The following is a 22591-nucleotide window of genomic DNA, read 5'->3' as shown; positions in this document are numbered from 1 at the left end:
GAAGACCGAGGTGGAGTCCTGGTCGAGGAGGCTTGGGGAGGAGGTGGGAGAGGGAGGCGGGACAGGGAGGCAGGGAGGGAACACAGTTTTAGGGTTGGAGACCAACGGGGAAACACAAGTTCAAAGTTTGTGGCTGGAGCAGGCTCGTGACAGGCTGGAGCAGGCTCGGCGGCGGCCGGCGGAGCGGAGGGCTTGGCAGAAACTGGAGATTCTGGCTCGGCGGCTGAGACTGGAGAAATTGGTCCAGTCCAAAGTCAATTAACAAAGCCACCTCATTTGGCGGCTCGTGTGAGGCTGGAGCCTCCTCGGAGAGGGCTGGAGCAGCTGCTTTCTTCCTCCTCCTCCGCTTTCTGGACCCAGCGGAGGAGTACGAATCCAGCGTAGAACAGGAAAGTAATTCACTGGAGGGGTATACAGAGGAAGACGGAGGCTGACTAACTGGCCCGGCCAACCGTGTTTCCGGAGGGACTGGACAAGACAAACACTTATCCTGAACCTCTTCAACAAGGAATTTGGAGTCATTTAAACACACAATTAAATTGATAGTTTCGTTTAAGGAAAAACGATAGTCAGGTTCATCAAAACGGATAGTGTTGTCATCCAGCCCGTCCAGAAACAGGGCGATCAGATGAGTGTCTGGCCAGTTAGTCAGATAAGCTAGCTCAATGAACTCCTCCACATACCTCTCCAGTGAATGTCCAAACTGAAGACCGATGAGACGATCAGCAGCTGTCATAATTGTGGGAGGCATGGGAGAAGCTTGAGCCTGGGAGATGAAGAATGCATCCATTCCTTCTTTTCTTTTGTGGAAATCCTGTTGTTTTAAAGGTCTGTTCTTCTGTTACGTGTAGCTGGTGTAGAGATGAGGCAGATACGGATTTCCACAAACATATACTTTACTTAGATCAACAAAGGTAGGAAAAACCAAACGTACACAAAACACAACAGTATTACAACAGAGAATGGACGAAGAGTGAAGAGTGTGAGTCCATATATAAAGGGAGTGCTGATGATTAAGTCCAGGTGTATATGATGAGTGATGATGAGGAGCTGACAAGGGAAGTGAGTGCAGGTGAGGAGACAAGAGGATCATGGGAAATAGAGTCCAGGGAACAAGGGATCTGTGACATATATACTCAAATAACCGAGACATACTGACCATTTATCACATGTAGCAGCTATTGCACTAATCACAAGGCACCCATGCCAACCATGTGCTCAGGCCCGCTAAACTCATGACACACTATCAGTACAGTAAAATGAGCTTTCAACACACTTAAATCATCAGTATCACATTACACAGTGTTAATATTTGTATAAGTTTGTAAATCTTGTTTTGCAGTTACCTGAGAAGAAGTACAATAAAGATGAATAAAGAAAAATTAAAGAACAGCTCTGCAGTGATGGTGTATTAACTCTAAATGAAGCGCATCACGTGCGCGCCACCTGCTGAAGTGTGCGATGACGTCATGACGCAGGTATGCCAAATAAAAACAATTAATTCAATAAATGCACTTTTGTTGAACGTAAGGCACAAATAGTAAATTAAACACTATTTAGGAGTATTAGAAAAAATACCACTTAATTTATAATGGATTCAAAGAAAATGTAAACATAATTCAGTATATCATAACTTGTATTCAATTTCAGTATATCACAGCAACACCAGCGGGGGCTTTTAAATCGCTAATTCAAAAAGTACGTAAAATTTTATGAAAGTAAAATGCTCAAGCAATGGACAAGCACTGTTATGAATGCCGTCAACACATTTTAATGATGAGTAATATTATATTCAATGAAAAACACAACAACACAAACTCGCTTAAATAGGCGTTTTTACATTTCGCTTGAAAACCAAATCTTCCTCCATCATCTTATCAGTTAAAAGATTTGCATAAAATCCTTTTATCATAGTTAATTTATGGGATGTTTATAAACTGGACCAAATGCGAACCAAACCGGACGTTCACAACATCCTGTTTGTTTTCATCTGTCTCGTATGTTAATTTTCTCGTATGTTAGTTTTTCTGGGTTTCTCTTGATCTTCACCTTGTTTCCACCAATCATCCTTAAACGTTCTCTGTCTTTTCTATTTATTTAGCAGGGTAATATTATATAATATTCAAGAGAGCTCATCGTTTACTCAACCAACACCACTCTAGCGCTCGACCGGAAGTTATAATAATAATAATAATAATAAAAATAATAATAATATGTTTAATTTATATAGCGCTTTTCCCAAGCTCAAGGACGCTTTACAGCAACTTTAAAAAGTTCATCGTTCAACCAATACGACTCGAGTTCAGCTGTAGTATTAATGTAATGAAGAGACTCTAACATTTCACTGTTACTGTCACCATTACATGTATGTCTGTATTCATGGACTCTTATTTTGAATTCCTTTTGCCTTGTTGTTTCTGGTTTTCAGTTCCTGGTTCCTGTGTTTCCATTGTCCTCATTAATCCCCATAGCAACCCTCATTTGTAACCATGACAACTCATCACCATCACCCTCATGTTATCTAGTGTATTCAAACCCTCAGTCATCTCATGTTCATTATCTTGTGTTAATGTTTCTGCTGGTGTTTATTAAATGTAAGTGTTCATTGTCTTTCTGTGTCGAGACTCTTATCTTGGATCATCTAGTCAAGCCAATGTGTGACTGTTACTGATTTATCGTGAGCTCAAAGCATTATGGGAAGAATCTCTCCAGTCTATAGAGATTCATCAACACAGTTTCACTGATGATCCATAACCATAAACATAAAACCCAGGATAGAGCGGTTGAGTGAATGTGGTCTGGACTGTGTGAATGAGGATCATAGTGTTTCTCTTGACGCTGTAGAAGGACAGAGTTCCTGCACTGTGATCCACATACACTCCTATTCTACTGCTGATGATGGGCTTTACAGGAAGTTCAGTCTCTATCTTATTGTGTATTAATCTGTATCTGTCAGAAGAGCAGTACAAACTCCAGGACTGATCATTATATCCAAACAAAGACTCTTTACCCCATGCCTTCCTGTTGATGCTCTTATATGACACTGATATAGACACATGTCCACTCCACTCAATCTCCCAGTAACAGCGTCGATCACACACACTCTCTCTACACAACACCTGAGGATTCATCACACTATCAAATCTGTCTGGATGATCAGGATACGGCTGCACTATGACAGTGACAGTAATAACTCTGTTCCTCTTAGACAGTTGGAGGTGTGTATTCACTGTGTTCAGATCCAGAGTGAACTGATGGGAATCTGATGGAGATAAAACACATCACAATCAGGAATTTATCAATCTGATCTTTTATTGTACACTGTAAAAGTGATTTTATAGAAACTTTCTATCTTCACTCTTTAGTTCAGATCTGACCAGTTAATTTATGATTTTTTTTTTTTTTTTTTTTTTTAACGTTTTTTACTAATTTGTATTACAGAAACAAATCTGATTCTTATCCGATCTTACAAAATCAAATTTTCTGTAGTTGGGAAATCTTGAGTTCAGTAGGCTACTCAACTCTCAAGCCTGTTACCAAGTGTAACTAGTGTGAAAAATACATTGATTTAATCTGACTTGTTTTATTTCTTTCTGTATTTGTATTATTTTTATCTTTCTTCTTCTCTTAAATTGGTTTATAAATGTTTATATTTTTCTACATTTGTAAAAATTGGTATAGTGAACTTCACGAAAAATTTGTTCCTATATTATCGTTTACAAGTTACATGAAAATAACGCTAAGGTAGCGGAACTTTTCTTTGGGAATTTGTTGGGAGGGAACGTTATCAGTGAAACACACCTGCGGGGTTTACTCGTTTCCTCTTGCGCGACATGTGATTGCCTCTGTCTGCTTATGTATGAGGCCGATGACACGTGATTTTCGCTTCTCCCTGGAAAAATAACCAGTATGCTCTAATACAGTGGTTCCCAACCACATTCCTGAAGTACCCCCAACACTGCACATTTTCCATGTCTCCTTTGTCTGACACACCCATTTCTGGTCTTGGAGTCTCTGCTAATGAATTGATGACTTGATTCAGGTGTGCTTGATCAAGGAGACATGCAAAATGTGCAGTGTTGGGGGTACTACAGGAATGTGGTTGGGAACCACTGCTCTAATATACCAGAGAGGGACAAGCTGTTGCCCCGTTGCTCCACTGATTATTTCCATTAATTACAGTCTACTTGTGTATGAGGCAGATGACGCATGTGCTTTTTGCTTCTCCCCGGAAGAATATCCTGTGCTGAATCTCAACAAGTGGTCGTGTGGTCGTGTGAGTGTGAGAGTGACCGGTCCAGACACGCTACACAAGCAACCAACAAAAGTGAGAGAGATAGAGAGAGCTTGTGTGTGTGTGTGTGTGTGTGTGTGTGTGTGTGTTTACATACATTTGCGTACTCCTGCTGTAATCCTGATCTCTGCTCCATGATCCACACTACAAAACACACAGTGTCACAGTTAATCAGTAAACACACACTCTCTCTCTTTCTCTGTCACTCACTCTTTCTCTCTCTCGCACACACACACACACACACACTCACTCACTCACTCACTCACTCACTCACTCACTCACTCACACACTCAATTTCAATTGAGCTTTATTAGCATGACTGTGAATCACAATGTTGCCAAAGCATTAACATATTATATATATAATAAAATAAACAAACAAACAAAACATATATGTATACATTATGTTATATGTAGCATAGTAAATAAATACATCTCAGTAAATGAATAAATAAAGCAGGTCTCTAGAGAGTTACCCATCTCTAATGTTGTGAATGGCTAACAGCTAGTGTAGCTGTGTTGTCATCTTCACCAAGTATGAAGGGCATTTCTCAGAATCACTCAGTTGAATGAATGATGGAATCAGTGTTTTAAGTATGGAGAGAAAGGTTTCTCTTACATTGTGATATTCCGAACAGATGAGTAGAAACTTGGGTAAAGTTGGTTTTATATTCGCACATTCGGACATCCGTATTCAATAGCCTTGTTAATCACACTACATTGGACATTCAGTGGACATTCACAAGTAAATATGCCATTAAAACAATACTTGCCTATTTTGATCGACTGTGAAAAACGTTGTAAGTTGACAATCGTTGGTTGTCAATATCATGTCGCTGCTTAAAATTCGCAAATATAATTTTTTTTTTGCACATTTATTGGAAAGTGTGAATTTATCAGAAGTCCGAATGTGCGAATATAAAACCAACTTTACCCAAGATGAGTAGAAAGTGTTTCTCATCCTCACAGTGTCTACAGTGCTCTCTCGCTGTCCATGTTTGTATATGTTTGGAGAGGATTTATCTTTCTTTAAATTGTTTCATTAATAGATCATTTGCCAATTTAGTGGTTCTATTTAGGGTTGAGAAACACTTATTTTGGATCTCAAAATGTGCTTTTAGTGATTCATCATGAGTATCTTTTAGATTTTTTCAATTTCCTTAATAATAGTTTTGGGGTTGTAGCTGTGGTCCTCTGGGAATTGAGTTTCATGGACAAGTTGAAGAGCGACTGTGTTTAGAGGATGAGATTCTGCTGAGGTTTCATTGGTGAGGAGGGCTTTATATTGGACTGAATCAGGATCAGACTGATGGAGGTGATGCCAGAACTGAACACATCTCTTCTGGATCTCAATGTTCAGTGGGTACAAACCTAATTCAGCCCTACAGGCGTCGTTGGATGTGCTTCTGTGAATCCCTAAAATGTTTTTGGCAATTTCCAATTGTAGTTTTTCTACTGAAGTTTTATCCCAATTTCTAAAATTTTGTACTGATCCCCTAATTTCACATCCATATAAAAGAATTGGTTTTATTATGGAATTATATCATTTTATCCAAGTTCTAATGGGTAATTTTAAGTGACCAAATCGTGACTTTAAAGCATAAAAAGTCCTCTGAGCCTTTCTGCTCAGTGTTTTGATAGCCAGACCAAAGCTTCCTGAAGCGCTGGTGTCGATGCCCAGATAACAGTAGCTGGTGCTGGAGTACTTGGCCTTTATAAGTGAACTGGTGTTTGTTTCTCTTAGATCTGGCCTTCTTCTGGAACGCCATGACTTTGGTTTTGTCCAGATTGACTGTCAGGGCCCACTCATGACAGTACTACTCCAGCAGGGACAGACTCTGCTGAAGGCCCTCAGGTGTGCGGAACAGCAGGTCCAGATCATCTGCGTACAGCAGAGTGACCTCTGACCTCTGTGTGGTGTAGAGTGAGGTCAGGGGCGGTAGAACGCTCCAGCACTGATGCCAGATCATTTATGTAGATGTTGAAAAGAGTCGAACTGCATCCCTGCCTCACTCCATGTACCTGCCGCAAAAATGCTGTTCTGTGGTTATTGATTTTCACCAAACATTTACTGTCTACAGGGATTGTTTAGTATCAAAAGTTTTCCCGCTAATGCCAATTTGTAGGAGTTTGCACAGTAAACCGTCATGCCAAATTGAGTCGAATGCTTTTTTTAAATCTACAAAACATGCAAATATTTTCCTTTGTTTGTCCTTGATATTTTTGTTAATTAGTGTGAAGAGAATAGATGTTGTCGTATGTGCGTTGTTTTGGTAAAAATCCAGTTTGGGCTTTATTTAAAATGTTGTGTGTGGAGATGTGTGACAATCCGGCTGTTTATGATGCTGCAGAACAGTTTTCCTAACGCACTGCCCACACAGATGCCACGATAATTATTGGGGTCAAATTGATCACATTTTTTAAATATGGGGGTGATCAGTCCCTCAGACCAAATCTCAGGAAAGTTACTGGACCAGAGCTTTATTCATGCTGGGACTGTTGAGTTTAAGCATTTCATTGCTAATGTCACCTTGGCCACATGCTTTCTTTAATTTAAGTCTTTTAATATGCTCTGTTATTTCAGATATTGTTATAAATGGATTTTGATAATTAGGGCCCAAGCGAAAATTCGCGCAGGGCCCTCTTGTTCTTCTAAGGATTATTATTTTTTATTTTTTAATTTTTTTTTTTTTTCGTCTTCCGGGGCTTTTTGGGGGCCTTAACATGCTCAAAAACTCTTGAAAATTGGCACACACATTGGAATCCGCGGCCATTAGGACGCCGCAGAGGCTGGTACCCGGGCGTGGCAGGGGGGCTCGACAGCGCCCCCTTGAAAAAAGTCTGAAAATTTGGTCCATATATTAAACATGCTTGCACGTATTAGTATGAAACTCGGTACACATATAGACCTCATCGGGCCGAACAACTTTCACGCTCTAAGTTAATCGCCACGCCAACAGGAAGTCAGCTATTAAGGGTTGTTTGAAAAACGCATGCTCTGGAATTTGATATACTCCTCCTAGACGATTAATCCGATCGCCACCAAACTCGGTCAGCATGAAGTCAAGACACTGATGATTAAAAATTGCCAGGGGATTTTTGATATCTCGAACGGTTTGGCCGTAGCGAGGCAACGAATTTATGGCGAGAAAAAGGAAACAGGAAATGTGTTATAACGTCTGCATACATATATTGATCTTTATGAAACTTCACGAGTGTGTTCGTTATGGGAGTCTGATCACATGGATGTGACTATTGTGAGTCAAAGTTATAGCGCCACCAACTGGCAGCAGGAAGTGTATCACTTTTTGAAATGTTTTGAGATCACCCTCTTATTTTTACCTGATTTGCTTCAAACTTCATCAGTGTAATGTCAATACACAGCAGATGTAGACCTATGACAGGATTTTTGATATTTGAAATATTGTTGCCATGGCAACAGGTCAAACTGTAATAATATTCTTGAGTGTTTTTGAGGCTCTTAACATGCTTCAAATTGCATGAAACTCGACACACACATCAATATTGTCAACCAGTAGACATGGACAAAGCCATAGAAATGGGCGTGGTGGAGGGGCTCAGTAGCGCCACCTTTTGACAAAAGTGGGGGGGTTAGTTTTTCCTACAGTCACCAAACTCGGTACACATATTATTCTCATCAAGCCGGACAATTTTCTAATTTACATTCATTAGCTTCGACCAACAGGAAGTCAGCTATTTTGGTTTGAATGTTAATTTTTTGAAAAAACAGGCTATGAATTTTATACTACTACTCCTACAGGGTTTATCCAATTTACACCAAGCTTTTTTTAACTTGTTGCGAACACATTGAAGTTGTTTAATTGCAAACGGATTTTGGATATCTCAAACGGTTTGGCCGTGGCGAGGCAACGAATTTATGGCGAGAAAAGGGAAAAAGGAAATGTGTTATAACTTCTGCATACATTGATTGATGTTTATGAAACTTCAGGAGTGTGTTGGTTGTAGTAGTCTGATCACATGGATGTAACTATTGTGAGTCAAAGTTATAGCGCCACCAAATGGCAGCAAGAAGTGTATCACTTTTAAAATGCTCTGAGATCACCCTCTTATTTTTACCTGATTTGCTTCAAACTTCATCAGTGTAATGTCAATACACAGCAGATGTAGACCTATGACAGGATTTTTGATATTTGAAATATTGTTGCCATGGCAACAGGTCAAACTGTAATAATATTCTTGAGTGTTTTTGAGGCTCTTAACATGCTTCAAATTGCATGAAACTTGACACACACATCAATATTGTCAACCAGTAGACATGGACAAAGCCATAGAAATGGGCGTGGTGGAGGGGCTCAGTAGCGCCACCTTTTGACAAAAGTGGGGGGGGTTAGTTTTTCCTACAGTCACCAAACTCGGTACACATATTATTCTCATCAAGCCGGACAATTTTCTAATTTACATTCATTAGCTCCGACCAACAGGAAGTCAGCTATTTTGGTTTGAATGTTAATTTTTTGAAAAAACAGGCTATGAATTTTATACTACTACTCCTACAGGGTTTATCCAATTTACACCAAGCTTTTTTTAACTTGTTGCTAACACATTGAAGTTGTTTAATTGCAAACGGATTTTGGATATCTCAAACGGTTTGGCCGTGGCGAGGCAACGAATTTATGGCAAGAAAAGGGGAAACAAAGTGTTATAACTTCTGCATACATTAATTGATTTTGATGAAACTTTGGCTTAGTCTTCGTTGTACAAGGCTGATCACATGGATTTGACTATTGTGATTCAAAGTCATAGCGCCACCAACTGGAAGCAGAAAATGTGTCACTTTCAGCATACATTGAGATCACCCTCTTATTTTTACCTGATTTGCTTCAAAATTCATCAGAATAATGTTAAAACTTGGCACATGTAATCCTTTGAAAATGGGCAGGGAGGAAGGGGTCTATAGCGGCACCTTGTAGTGCAGTAAATGTGGAGTGAATTTGACATAGTCCTTTGATGTTTAACCGTTTTAAGTGCCTATTGCCCGCTGTGCACAGTTGCCCTGAAGCCACCGGGGTGGCGGTGCCACCGGGCTTGGGCCCGCCATCGCTGCTCGCAGCTATATTTAGGGCCCAAGCGAAAATTCGCGCAGGGCCCTCTTGTTCTTCTAAGGATTATTATTATTTTTTTTTTTTTTTTTTTTTTTTCCGGGGCTTTTTGGGGGCCTTAACATGCTCAAAAACTCTTGAAAATTGGCACACACATTGGAATCCGCGGCCATTAGGACGCCCCAGAGGCTGGTATCCGGGCGTGGCAGGGCGGCTCGACAGCGCCCCCCTTGAAAAAAGTCTGAAAATTTGGTCCATATATTAAACACGCTTGCACGTATTAGTATGAAACTCGGTACACATGTAGACCTCATCGGGCCGAACAACTTTCGCGCTCTAAGTTAAACGCCACGCCAACAGGAAGTCAGCTATTAAGGGTTGTTTGAAAAACGCATGCTCTGGAATTTGATATACTCCTCCTAGACGATTAATCCGATCGCCACCAAACTCGGTCAGAATGAAGTCAAGACACTGATGATTAAAAATTGCCAGGGGATTTTTGATATCTTGAACGGTTTGGCCGTGGCGAGGCAACGAATTTATGGCGAGAAAAAGGAAACAGGAAATGTGTTATAACGTCTGCATACATATATTGATCTTTATGAAACTTCACGAGTGTGTTGGTTGTAGTAGTCTGATCACATGGATGTGACTATTGTGAGTCAAAGTTATAGCGCCACCAACTGGCAGCAGGAAGTGTATCACTTTTTGAAATGTTTTGAGATCACCCTCTTATTTTTACCTGATTTGCTTCAAACTTCATCAGTGTAATGTCAATACACAGCAGATGTAGACCTATGACAGGATTTTTGATATTTGAAATATTGTTGCCATGGCAACAGGTCAAACTGTAATAATATTCTTGAGTGTTTTTGAGGCTCTTAACATGCTTCAAATTGCATGAAACTCGACACACGCATCAATATTGTTAACCAGTAGACATGGACAAAGCCATAGAAATGGGCGTGGTGAAGGGGCTCAGTAGCGCCACCTTTTGTCAAAAGTGGGGTGGTTAGTTTTTCCTACAGTCACCAAACTCGGTACACATATTGTTCTCATCAAGCCGGACAATTTTCTAATTTACATTCATTAGCTCCGACCAACAGGAAGTCGGCTATTTTTGTTTGAATGTTAATTTTTTGAAAAAACAGGCTATGAATTTTATACTACTACTCCTACAGGGTTTATCCAATTTACACCGACGATGTGACTATTGTGATTCAAAGTCATAGCGCCACCAGAAGGAAGCAGAAAAGCAGAAAATGTGTCACTTTCAGCATACATTGAGATCACCCTCTTATTTTTACCTGATTTGCTTCAAAATTCATCAGAATAATGTTAAAACTTGGCACATGTAATCCTTTGAAAATGGGCAGGGAGGAGGGGCTCTATAACAGCACCTTGTAGTGCAGTAAATGTGGAGTGAATTTGACATAGTCCTTTGATGTTTAACCGTTTTAAGTGCCTATTGCCCGCTGTGCACAGTTGCCCTGAAGCCACCGGTGTGGCGGTGCAACCGGGCTTGGGCCCGCCATCGCTGCTCGCAGCTATATTTTTTTTTATTTTTTTTCCGTCTTCCGGGGCTTTTTGGGGGCCTTAACATGCTCAAAAACTCTTGAAAATTGGCACACACATTGGAATCCGCGGCCATTAGGGACGCCGGAGAGGCTGGTACCCGGGCGTGGCAGGGGGGCTCGACAGCGCCCCCTTGAAAAAAGTCTGAAAATTTGGTCCATATATTAAACATGCTTGCACGTATTAGTATGAAACTCGGTACACATATAGACCTCATCGGGCCGAACAACTTTCGCGCTCTAAGTTAATCGCCACGCCAACAGGAAGTCAGCTATTAAGGGTTGTTTGAAAAACGCATGCTCTGGAATTTGATATACTCCTCCTAGACGATTAATCCGATCGCCACCAAACTCGGTCAGCATGAAGTCAAGACACTGATGATTAAAAATTGCCAGGGGATTTTTGATATCTCTAACGGTTTGGCCGTGGCGGAGCAACGAGAATTTATGGCGAGAAAAGGAAACAGGAAATGTGTTATAACGTCTTAATACATATATTGATCTTTATGAAACTTCACGAGTGTGTTCGTTATAGGAGTCTGATCACATGGATGTGACTATTGTGAGTCAAAGTTATAGCGCCACCAACTGGCAGCAGGAAGTGTATCACTTTTTGAAATGTTTTGAGATCACCCTCTTATTTTTACCTGATTTGCTTCAAACTTCATCAGTGTAATGTCAATACACAGCAGATGTAGACCTATGACAGGATTTTTGATATTTGAAATATCGTTGCCATGGCAACAGGTCAAACTGTAATAATATTCTTGAGTGTTTTTGAGGCTCTTAACATGCTTCAAATTGCATGAAACTCGACACACACATCAATATTGTCAACCAGTAGACATGGACAAAGCCATAGAAATGGGCGTGGTGGAGGGGCTCAGTAGCGCCACCTTTTTTGACAAAAGTGGGGGGGGTTAGTTTTTCCTACAGTCACCAAACTCGGTACACATATTATTCTCATCAAGCCGGACAATTTTCTAATTTACATTCATTAGCTCCGACCAACAGGAAGTCAGCTATTTTGGTTTGAATGTTAATTTTTTGAAAAAACAGGCTATGAATTTTTATACTACTACTCCTACAGGGTTTATCCAATTTACACCAAGCTTTTTTTAACTTGTTGCGAACACATTGAAGTTGTTTAATTGCAAACGGATTTTGGATATCTCAAACGGTTTGGCCGTGGCGAGGCAACGAATTTATGGCAAGAAAAGGGAAACAAAGTGTTATAACTTCTGCATACATTAATTGATTTTGATGAAACTTTGGCTTAGTCTTCGTTGTACAAGGCTGATCACATGGATTTGACTATTGTGATTCAAAGTCATAGCGCTACCAACTGGAAGCAGAAAATGTGTCACTTTCAGCATACATTGAGATCACCCTCTTATTTTTACCTGATTTGCTTCAAAATTCATCAGAATAATGTTAAAACTTGGCACATGTAATCCTTTGAAAATGGGCAGGGAGGAGGGGCTCTATAACGGCACCTTGTAGTGCAGTAAATGTGGAGTGAATTTGACATAGTCCTTTGATGTTTAACCGTTTTAAGTGCCTATTGCCCGCTGTGCACAGTTGCCCTGAAGCCACCGGGGTAGCGGTGCCACCGGGCTTGGGCCCGCCATCGCTGCTCGTTTTTAATTGTTTTCTCCAAGACTACTAGTGTTTTCTTTATTTTACTCTGAATCTGGTTAAGGTCAGTATGTTCAATTTTTGGTTAAAGATTTTCAAAGTAAGTATTTTGATCTACTGATTCATCAATTTTGGTTTTAAAATAATTTTCTCTTTTGTTCCACATTAGTCTCTTGTAATTTTTCAGACAGTCAGCATAAGTAAGTCATAACATCTGGCTGGATGGATCTTTGTGCTTTTTGTTAGAAAGTCTCCTTAGTTCTTTTCTGAGACTTGCACAATCATCATCAAACCAAACATCCTTTCTTATTGTCTGCTGATTTGTTTTATGTTTGCGTTGTCTCCAACGTCTCGGTAGCAAACTCAGTCCAAATCATTTAACACAATAGAACTAGGATGTAATTTTGATATAGTCCCCTTTCAAAACTAAAATTCACATACAATTCATAAAATGTAAATCGTAACATATTCAACATATTCCTAGCGTGCAACACGTGCATGTTGCTTCTCTCTCTCTTCCTCGCTAAACTAAGCTGCAGATAATGCTGTTAATTTAATAACAGTATCAGAAACACAGTGAGCAGCAAAATAGATACTTTTGCTAATACACTGCAGAAAACAAGAATGCAGCAAATACAATTATTTTGATCTGTCATAAAGATTTCTCTGACCTTTGAACTAAACCAGGTTTGAGACAAGTTAACGTGTGGAGTCTTCAGACGTTTTTTCATGCCTTTAGCATTATTTATCAGCATATAAAGAGCACTTCATAATAAACAATGTTAGATTTGGACAAATATTATTTACAGATGGCAAGGGAAGACAAAAACTTTAAATTACTAGTTAACTTATTTGCTATTTTGTCCTCATGATAAGACTTTTGATTATTAGATTATGTACATTGTTTGTTTTTAGTAGTTTATTGCTTTGGGCAAAATATAAAAATGGTCCATACTTTTCTTAAGGTAAACCATGCACCCCCAGTGTGTTTTCTCACCCCCAAGGATTTAGGAACGTGTGGGTTCAAAAGTTGGGACACTGTACAAATTGTGAATAAAAACAGAATGCAATGATGTGGAAGTTTCAAATTTCAATATTTTATTCAGAATACAACATAGATGACATATCAAATGTTGAAACTGAGAAAATGTATAATTTTAAGGGAAAAATAAGTTGATTTTAAATTTCATGGCATCAACACATCTCAAAAAAGTTGGGACCAGGCCATGTTTACCACTGTGTGGCATCCCCTCTTCTTTTTATAACAGTCTGCAAACGTCTGGGGACTGAGAACACAATTTACTCAAGTTTAGGAATAGGAATGTTGTCCCATTCTTGTCTAATACAGGCTTCTAGTTGCTCAACTGTCTTAGATCTTCTTTGTCACATCTTCCTCTTTATGATGCACCAAATGTTTTCTATGGGTGAAAGATCTGGACTGCAGGCTGGCCATTTCAGTACCCGGATCCTTCTTCTACGAAGCCATGATGTTGTAATTGATGCAATATGTGGTCTGGCATTGTCATGCTAGAAAATGCAAGGTCTTCCCTGAAAGAGACGACGTCTGGATAGGAGCATATGTTGTTCTAGAACTTGGATATACCTTTCAGCATTGATGGTGCCTTTCCAGATGTGTAAGCTGCCCATGCCACACGCACTCATGCAACCCCATACCATCAGAGATGCAGGCTTCTGAACTGAGCACTGATAACAACTTGGGTTGTCCTTGTCCTCTTTAGTTCGGATGACATGGCGTCCCAGTTTTCCAAAAAGAACTTCATATTTTGATTCGTCTGACCACAGAACAGTTTTGCACTTTGGCACAATCCATTTTAAATGAGCCTTGTCCCAGAGAAAACGCCTGCGCTTCTGGATCATGTTTAGATATGGCTTCTTTTTTGACCTATAGAGTTTTAGCCGGCAACGGTGAATGGCACAGTGGATTGTGTTCACCGACAATGTTTTCTGGAAGTATTCCTGAGCCCATGTTGTGATTTCCATTACAGTAGCATTCCTGTATGTGATGCAGTGCCTCTAAGGGCCTGAAGATAACGGGCATCCAGTATGGTTTTCCAGCCTTGACCCTTACGCACAGAGATCGTTCCAGATTCTCTTGGATGATATTATGCACTATAGATGATGATAACTTCAAACTCTGCAATTTTTCTCTGAGAAACTTCTGATATTGCTCCACTATTTTTCGCCGCAGCATTGGGGGAATTGGTGATCCTCTGCCCATCTTGACTTCTGAGAGACACTGCCACTCTGAGAGGCTCTTTTTATACCCAATCATGTTGCCAATTGACCTAATAAGTTGCAAATTGGTCCTCCAGCTGTTCCTTATATGTACATTTAACTTTTCCGGCCTCTTATTGCTACCTGTCCCAACTTTTTTGGAATGTGTAGCTCTCATGAAATCCAAAATGAGCCAATATTTGGCATGACATTTCAAAATGTCTCACTTTCAACATTTGATATGTTTTCTATATTCTATTGTGAATAAAATATAGAGATAAAGTTATATATTAAGTTTATGAGATTTGTAAATTATTGCATTCCTTTTTTATTCACAATTTGTACAGTGTCCCAACTTTTTTGAAATCGGGTTTGTAGCTTTTTAATACAGCGTGTGACAGATTACTGCAGCACCTCGGTGTAAGTGGAAGATCAAGCGCACATGAACCAATCTTCTCTTCCTCTTTGGCAGTCACAGAATGAAAAATGAACATCAGAAGGTAGGCCTTTATGATACAGTACAACTTACAGAAGAGCATTGCGTCTCATAGGACACTTCTCTCTGGATGTCACGTTTTTACATGAATAGGCTTCCATTAATCATAATCCCGCAATCAAGCTGACAAAATAATAATAATATTGCAATCATTTTTGGGTCAAAATGTGATCATTTTGACTTTGCAACTTTGCTTTGAACTGCACAAACTAGCCGAAAACTGTGTTAACATTTAGACACAAAACATAAAACTGACATGATTGCGAGTGCGACTCACACCTGGACAATAGTGTCAATCAGTTCATATAATATATGACATATGATAAATGTTATTATTTGTTCATGTATTTTAGCAAGCAGTTTGTTCTTTTGATTCTTGATTTGGTTGATTCTTGAACAATGCACCCGCTTGTCAACATGAGAAATAATCCATTTGCAATACAGTTATTTAGTATAAAGTTGATTATTTGTGCAGTCTTACCATACTGGTATCACAGATTTCAATATTTGGTGGTTTAAATGCCTGCTTGAGGTCTCTGTAAAAGTTTTAAAGCAGTCTTTTAGTGCCGCTTTCAGAGTGTAACAGAGCTGGACTCAGGCAGGGATCCAAATGCAAAGCTTTTATTAAAAGTGAGCGTGGTCGTACAGGCAGGGTCAAGACAGGAGCAAACAGGAACAGCAAGGGACAGGCAGAGTCGTAGTCAGGATACAGGCAAAGATCAGGACAGGCAGATATCACTCACAGGTCGGTATACAAAGCACAGGTCAGGGGTAGGCAGCAGAGGATCGTAAACAGGTAACAGGCAGGAACAGTAACAGACAGGCAGACAGGATACAAATGCTCAGAATTGCAACCGGGGTAAACAAGACTTCGCCAAGTGGTAGTGAGTGTGTGAGTCTTTTATGTTCCCTATGTTTACAGACACCGAATGGGCTGCCATCTTGCTCGTGGGCACTGGCAAAGCGGCCATCTTGTCCATCGCATCCAGAGAGCCTGAGTGCATAGCCACCGGCGAGCTGGAGCACGTAGCAACTGGCGAACTGGAGCGCGTTGCAACCGGCGAACTTGAGCACGTTGCAACCGGCAAGCTTGAGCGTGTTGCAGCCAACTGGCTTGTGGGTGTAGGGACCGGCTGGCTTGAGTGCGGAGCAGCCAGCTGGCTTGAGAGTGAAGCGGCCGACGGGCAACACCCACAGTAAAGGGAGATCCACTCAGTTGTAAAGCCAGCTCTATATATTGTTCTAAAGTCCCGTTATGATCATAGTAGTGATCATGTAGTGGCATGACTGCACTGAGCTGGTCAGATAGTCCACCGCGGAAGAATATCATTAGACATTCCTCATTAAAACAAGTTAACAGAGCCAGTTCAATAAAGTCCATGACATAATCCTCAATGGATCTGTCTCCTTGACGGAGACCTATTACCTGGGCAGATGGATTCATATTGGAGGTGACAGAAACACTCACAAAAGCTGCTGGATCTTGTGCTGGCGAAGTCTTCTGTAACGGAGCTGGACTCAGGCAGGGATCCACATGCAAAGCTTTTATTAAAAGTGAGCGTGTGACTGGCAGGGAGGATTATGGGAAATGTAGTCCACGAACTGACGGTGATCATGACACAGAGCGGTCACATCCATAACATTTTTTTCCTCATAAATGTAAAAATGAAAAATTAAAATTATTATTTCATGCTCTGTTGAGAGCCAACCCCTCTTTATTTGGTGGGCAGTATTACTTTTTGTTCACGTAGTGTAATCCACAAAATTCTTAAACTATGTTGTCACGTCCGTAAAGTATGTATATTTCCCTCATCTAAAATATAAAATGATTTTATAGACTGACATTTTTCTAATGTCTGGACTACTTTAGAAAGGCATTATGAATATATAAACATACGGTTCAATATGTTGGTATTAAATGCATTCTCTGAGAATTTATATTTCAAGTTTGCCCACCAAATCCTTGTTAATATACAGTGGGTACAGAAAGTATTCAGACCCCCTTAAATGTTTCATTCTTTGTTATATTGCAGCCATTTGCTAAAATCATTTAAGTTCATTTTTTCCTCATTAATGTACACACAGCACCGCATATTGACAGAAAAACACAGAATTGTTGACATTTTTGCAGATTTATTAAAAAAGAAAAACTGAAATATCACATGGTCCTAAGTATTCAGACCCTTTGCTCAGTATTTAGAAGAAGCACCCTTTTGATCTAATATAGCCATGAGTCTTTTTAGGAAAGATGCAACAATTTTTCCTCTGCCATTCCTCCTTGCAGATCCTCTCCAGTTCTGTCAGGTTGGATGGTAAATGTTGGTGGATGGCCATTTTTAGGTCTCTCCAGAGATGCTCAATTGGGTTTAAGTCAGGGCTCTGGCTGGGCTCAAGAACAGTCACAGAGTTGTTGTGAAGCCACTCCTTCATTATTTTAGCTGTGTGCTTAGGGTCATTGTCTTGTTGGAAGGTAAACCTTCGGCCCAGTCTGAGGCCCTGAGCACTCTGGAGAAGGTTTTTGTCCAGGATATTCCTGTACTTGGCCGTATTCATCTTTCCCTCGATTGCAACCAGTCGTCCTGTCCCTGCAGCTGAAAAACACCCCCACAGCATGATGCTGCCACCACCATGCTTCACTGTTGGGACTGTATTGGACAGGTGATGAGCAGTGCCTGGTTTTCTCCACACATACCGCTTAGAATTAAGGCCAAAAAGTTCTATTTTGGTCTCATCAGACCAGAGAATCTAATTTCTCACCATCTTAGCAAACTCCATGCGGGCTTTCATGTGTCTTGCACTGAGGAGAGGCTTCCGTCGGGCCACTCTGCCCTAAAGCCCCGACTGGTGGAGGGCTACAGTGATGGTTGACTTTCTACAACTTTCTCCCATCTCCCGACTGCATCTCTGGAACTCAGCCACAGTGATCTTTGGGTTCTTCTTTACCTCTCTCACAAAGGCTCTTCTCCCCCGATAGCTCAGTTTGGCCGGACGGCCAGATTTAGGAAGGGTTCTGGTCATCCCAAACGTCTTCCATTTAAGGATTATGGAGGCCACTGTGCTCTTAGGAACCTTAAATGCAGCAGAAATTTTTTTGTAACCTTGGCCAGATCTGTGCCTTGCCACAATTCTGTCTCTGAGCTCTTCAGGCAGTTCCTTTGACCTCATGATTCTCATTTGCTCTGACATGCACTCTGAGCTGTAAGGTCTTATATAGACAGGTGTGTGGCTTTCCTAATCAAGTCCGAATCAGTATAATCAAACACAGATGGACTCAAATGAAGGTGTAGAACCATCTCAAGGATGATCAGAAGAAATGGACAGCACCTGAGTTAAATATATGAGTGTCACAGCAAAGGGTCTGAATACTTAGGACCATGTGATATTTCAGTTTTTCTTTTTTAATAAATCTGCAAAAATGTCAACAATTCTGTGTTTTTCTGTCAATATGGGGTGCTGTGTGTACATTAATGAGGAAAAAATTAACTTAAATGATTTTTAGCAAATGGGTGCAATATAACAAAGAGTGAAAAATTTAAGGGGGTCTGAATACTTTCCGTACCCACTGTACATAAAGACTTCACCCTGGTATGTAAGATTATATTTAACATCCTACTCTGTAAGACTGTACGTTTTAATATTAGAAACAGTAGGCTTATAATATGCCATATATTATATATTCTTTATGATTAATTTATGCTAGTTAATCTGTATTTCTGTTTAAGGAGAGAGGACAATAGACAACCAAACAAAATAATATATGTAATTTACTTGAGGTTCTTCTGACAACTATTGGTTCTCTGAGAATTTATCTCAGAGGAAGAGCATGACTAGTTTCAATTTCATTTTGAGGATCAGGCTTGATCAAGCCAATGATTACAGACATGTTCACAAGTCTCTGCCATCAAGTCCAAGTCAAGTCTCAAGTCTTTAGGGGTCCAAGTCAAGTCTCAAGTCAAGTTTTTGTTCTATTTTTATCAATATATTTTTTTTCAGCTAGTAGTTATTGTAATTAACAGTGTATTTAAATATAAACTTTGAAATGGCCTAATAAAGCACACAAAATACTACTTAAATCATTTCTATTATTTACTAACTTTATACAAAATTATTCTATTTAGAACCACTGCAAGAAAAGAAGTGCTGTGTATTTTGAGCTATATGAGTTGCTGTAGTTTGCTGTAGATCTCAAGCAATGCTGGAAAATGTCTTCCAGTAAGCGCTGGCGGTAACAAAACCTATGTATAGACAAGCGTTAAAGTAAATGACATAACAAACAACAACACAACTGGATGGAACTGGAATAAATCATTTTTTTGAATGTTGCGATCATATCAGACTTATGATAGCTACCTGAATCGTAACAAACCACTGTTCGCCAGAGGAGAACTGGCCCACCAACTAAGCCTGGTTTCTCCCAAGGTTTTTTTTTTCTTCTCCATTTTAACACGTTTGCCACCTGATGTCACCTGTTGGAGTTTGGGTTCCTTGCCGCTGTCGCCTTTGGCTTGCTTAGTTGGGGACACTTGACTTGACATTTGATATTCAACAGTGCTTTGATCTGTCTGCATTAACACTATTGTTTAAGAGCTGTTGTGCAGCCAAAATTATATACCAGTTATCACTGTAAAGCTGCTTTGACACAATCTGCATTGTAAAAAGCGCTAAATAAATAAAGGTGACTTGACTTGACTTAACAAACCAATCTGTGGAAATTAGTCGGACGAACAGGGTCATGAAATGAGTATGGAAGTGTTTGTCCAATCCAGATATAATTAAAAATGGTTAATATGCATTATCAAATACTTGGGCAAAAATAAATAAAAAATAATGAAAAGGACATGTACTTCTTGAAAAAGGACCACAAGCAAGGCTCTGCAGCTGTGCAATACCTCAGCTTCTCTTTGGATTTATTGATTGGTTTTCAAATGAAATGATAAAGTTTATCGCAAGGTAAGGCTTGGCTATATTTTTATTATTTGTTGCTAATTTAACAATTTTTTTAATGAGTGATGAATTTGCATGCCTTCAGATGCGTCACACGCTCAATGGCTTGGAGTGTTTAGAGATGATTTGTGATATTCGCTGCTGCAGCACATATTTAGGAATGAATGAATAGTAAAATGTGGTGTTTTGTGCCATCATGTGGGGTAGTAAAAACAGTGGTGTAATGTAACAAAGTAATAATACTCCGTTACAGTACCTTTAGTATTTTTTGGGAGAATATATTTTACTTCAGTTTTTATATTTGTCAATTTTTACTTTTACTCCACTATATTTCCTAAATAAAATGTATACTTTTACTCCAAAGCATTTTCATTACTTACTACAAAATAAAGTGGGAAGAACAGGGACTGCAAGCAAGCATGTGCAAACAAGTGCTCGCACAACTGAGGTTGATTTTATTTTCTGGGTTGCATCCGTTGCTGGAGCGGCTGAGAAGAGTGCGCTGTCATTATACAGTACGAGAGCGACCTCTAGAGGTGAATATACGTGGGTGCGCGTGCACAGAGCGGGACACTTCAAAAAATGATTTAAAATATAGACAACAAAATGGTATTTTATACAGTGTACAATACAGTACATGTTTTGGTAACACTTTATAATAACTCATGCTATGAAGCATTATTTAAGCATTAGTTAAGCACTAGTAAATAGTCAATTCATCATTTATAAAACATTAATAGACATTAGTAAGCATTTATAAATACAGCTATAGATGCTTTATTCTTGATTTATAAGCATATCTATAATGAGTTTAATCATTGTAATTTCATACTTTATTAATAATAAATGTATAATTTCTAAATTATGTATTACATTATTCACAAACCAGTTATTTAGGAATTGTCAGTGGTTCATAAGATCATTTAGGAAGTGAAAGTAAATGATTAATAAAATATTTAAATGTACATTTATGCATCTTATTATTTAGACATATAGTATTAGTTACTTAGTGTGTTAATAAATGCTTTATTAACACATATTCCTAGTTTCAAAACTACCTCTGTACTAACTTTAAAGGTGCCCTAGATTGTATTTTTACAAGATGTAATATAAGTCCTAGGTGTCCCCTGAATGTGTCTGTGAAGTTTCAGCTCAAAATACCCCATAGATTTTTTTTAATTAATTTTTTTAGCTGCCTATTTTGGGGCATCATTAACTATGCACTGATTTTTTCAGCACGGCCCCTTTAAGAGATGCGTTCCCTCTGCCCCACGAGCTCTCGACTATATATACATCGCATAAACAGGGTAAAAGTTCACACAGCTAATATAACCCTCAAATGGATCTTTACAAGATGTTCGTCGTGCATGCTGTATGCATGCTTCGAATTATGTGAGTAAAGTATTTATTTAGATGGTTACGTTTGATTTTGTGTGAGTTTGAGGCTATGCTCTGTGGCTAAAGCTAACATTACACACTGTTGGAGAGATTTATAAAGAATGAAGTTGTGTTTATGCATTATACAGACTGCACGTGTTTAAAAATGAAAATAGCAACGACTCTCGTCTCCGTGAATACAGTAAGAAACGATGGTAACTTTAACCACATTTAACAGTACATTAGCAACATGCTAATGAAACATTTAGAAAGACAATTTACAAATATCACTAAAAATATCATGATATCATGGATCATGTCAGTTATTATTGCTCCATCTGCCATTTTTCGCTGTTGTTCTTGCTTGCTTACCTTGTCTGTGCACAGATCCAGACGTTAATACTGCCTTTCCTTGTCTAATGCGTCAAATGGGCTGGCATTATGCAAATATTGGGGTCATACATATTAATGATCCGGACTGTTACGTAACAGTCTGTGTTATGTTGAGATCCGAGTGTTTTCCGGAAGTCTTTTAAACAAATTAGATTTACATAAGAAGGAGGAAACAATGGGGTTTGAAACTCAACGTATGTCTTTTCCATGTACTGAACTCTTGTTATTCAACTATGCCGAGGTAAATTCAAATTCTGATTCTAGGGCACCTTTTAAAACATTAGAGAACAGCAGTAAAGATCACTGAACCTTTAAATCTAATTTATAGAAGCTTTATAAAGCATAAATAGTCCACACTTTAGATGAGCTCACTTGTTTTATAAATGACCTGAATTAATCATGAATTGCAGTAGGAGTATGTGTTAATAAAGCATTTATTAACACACTAAGTAACTACTACTATATGTCTAAATAATAAGATGTATAAATGAATGTTTAAATAGTTTATTAATCATTTACTTACACTTCCTAAATGATCTTATGAACCACTGACAACTCCT

The 22591-nt window shown here is 39.2% G+C and overlaps 1 protein-coding gene across 1 annotated transcript in view; it reads right to left on the bottom strand.

Annotated features, from left to right (window-relative positions):
* Window positions 1-2726: 2726 nt before the first annotated feature.
* Window positions 2727-22591, bottom strand: part of LOC137024722 (NLR family CARD domain-containing protein 3-like) — a 47967-nt gene continuing 28102 nt past the window's right edge. The window contains exons 5-6 of the mRNA XM_067392573.1: window positions 4392-4438; window positions 2727-3262 (exon numbers count right to left, since the gene is read on the bottom strand). Of these exons, the coding sequence (XP_067248674.1) occupies window positions 2727-3262; window positions 4392-4438 (583 nt within the window). The remainder of the gene's footprint in view (window positions 3263-4391; window positions 4439-22591) is intronic.

Source organism: Chanodichthys erythropterus, chromosome 8 (genome assembly GCF_024489055.1).
Source record: "Chanodichthys erythropterus isolate Z2021 chromosome 8, ASM2448905v1, whole genome shotgun sequence".
NCBI lineage: Eukaryota > Metazoa > Chordata > Actinopteri > Cypriniformes > Xenocyprididae > Chanodichthys > Chanodichthys erythropterus.
This window is presented reverse-complemented; position numbering and strand designations above follow the sequence as displayed.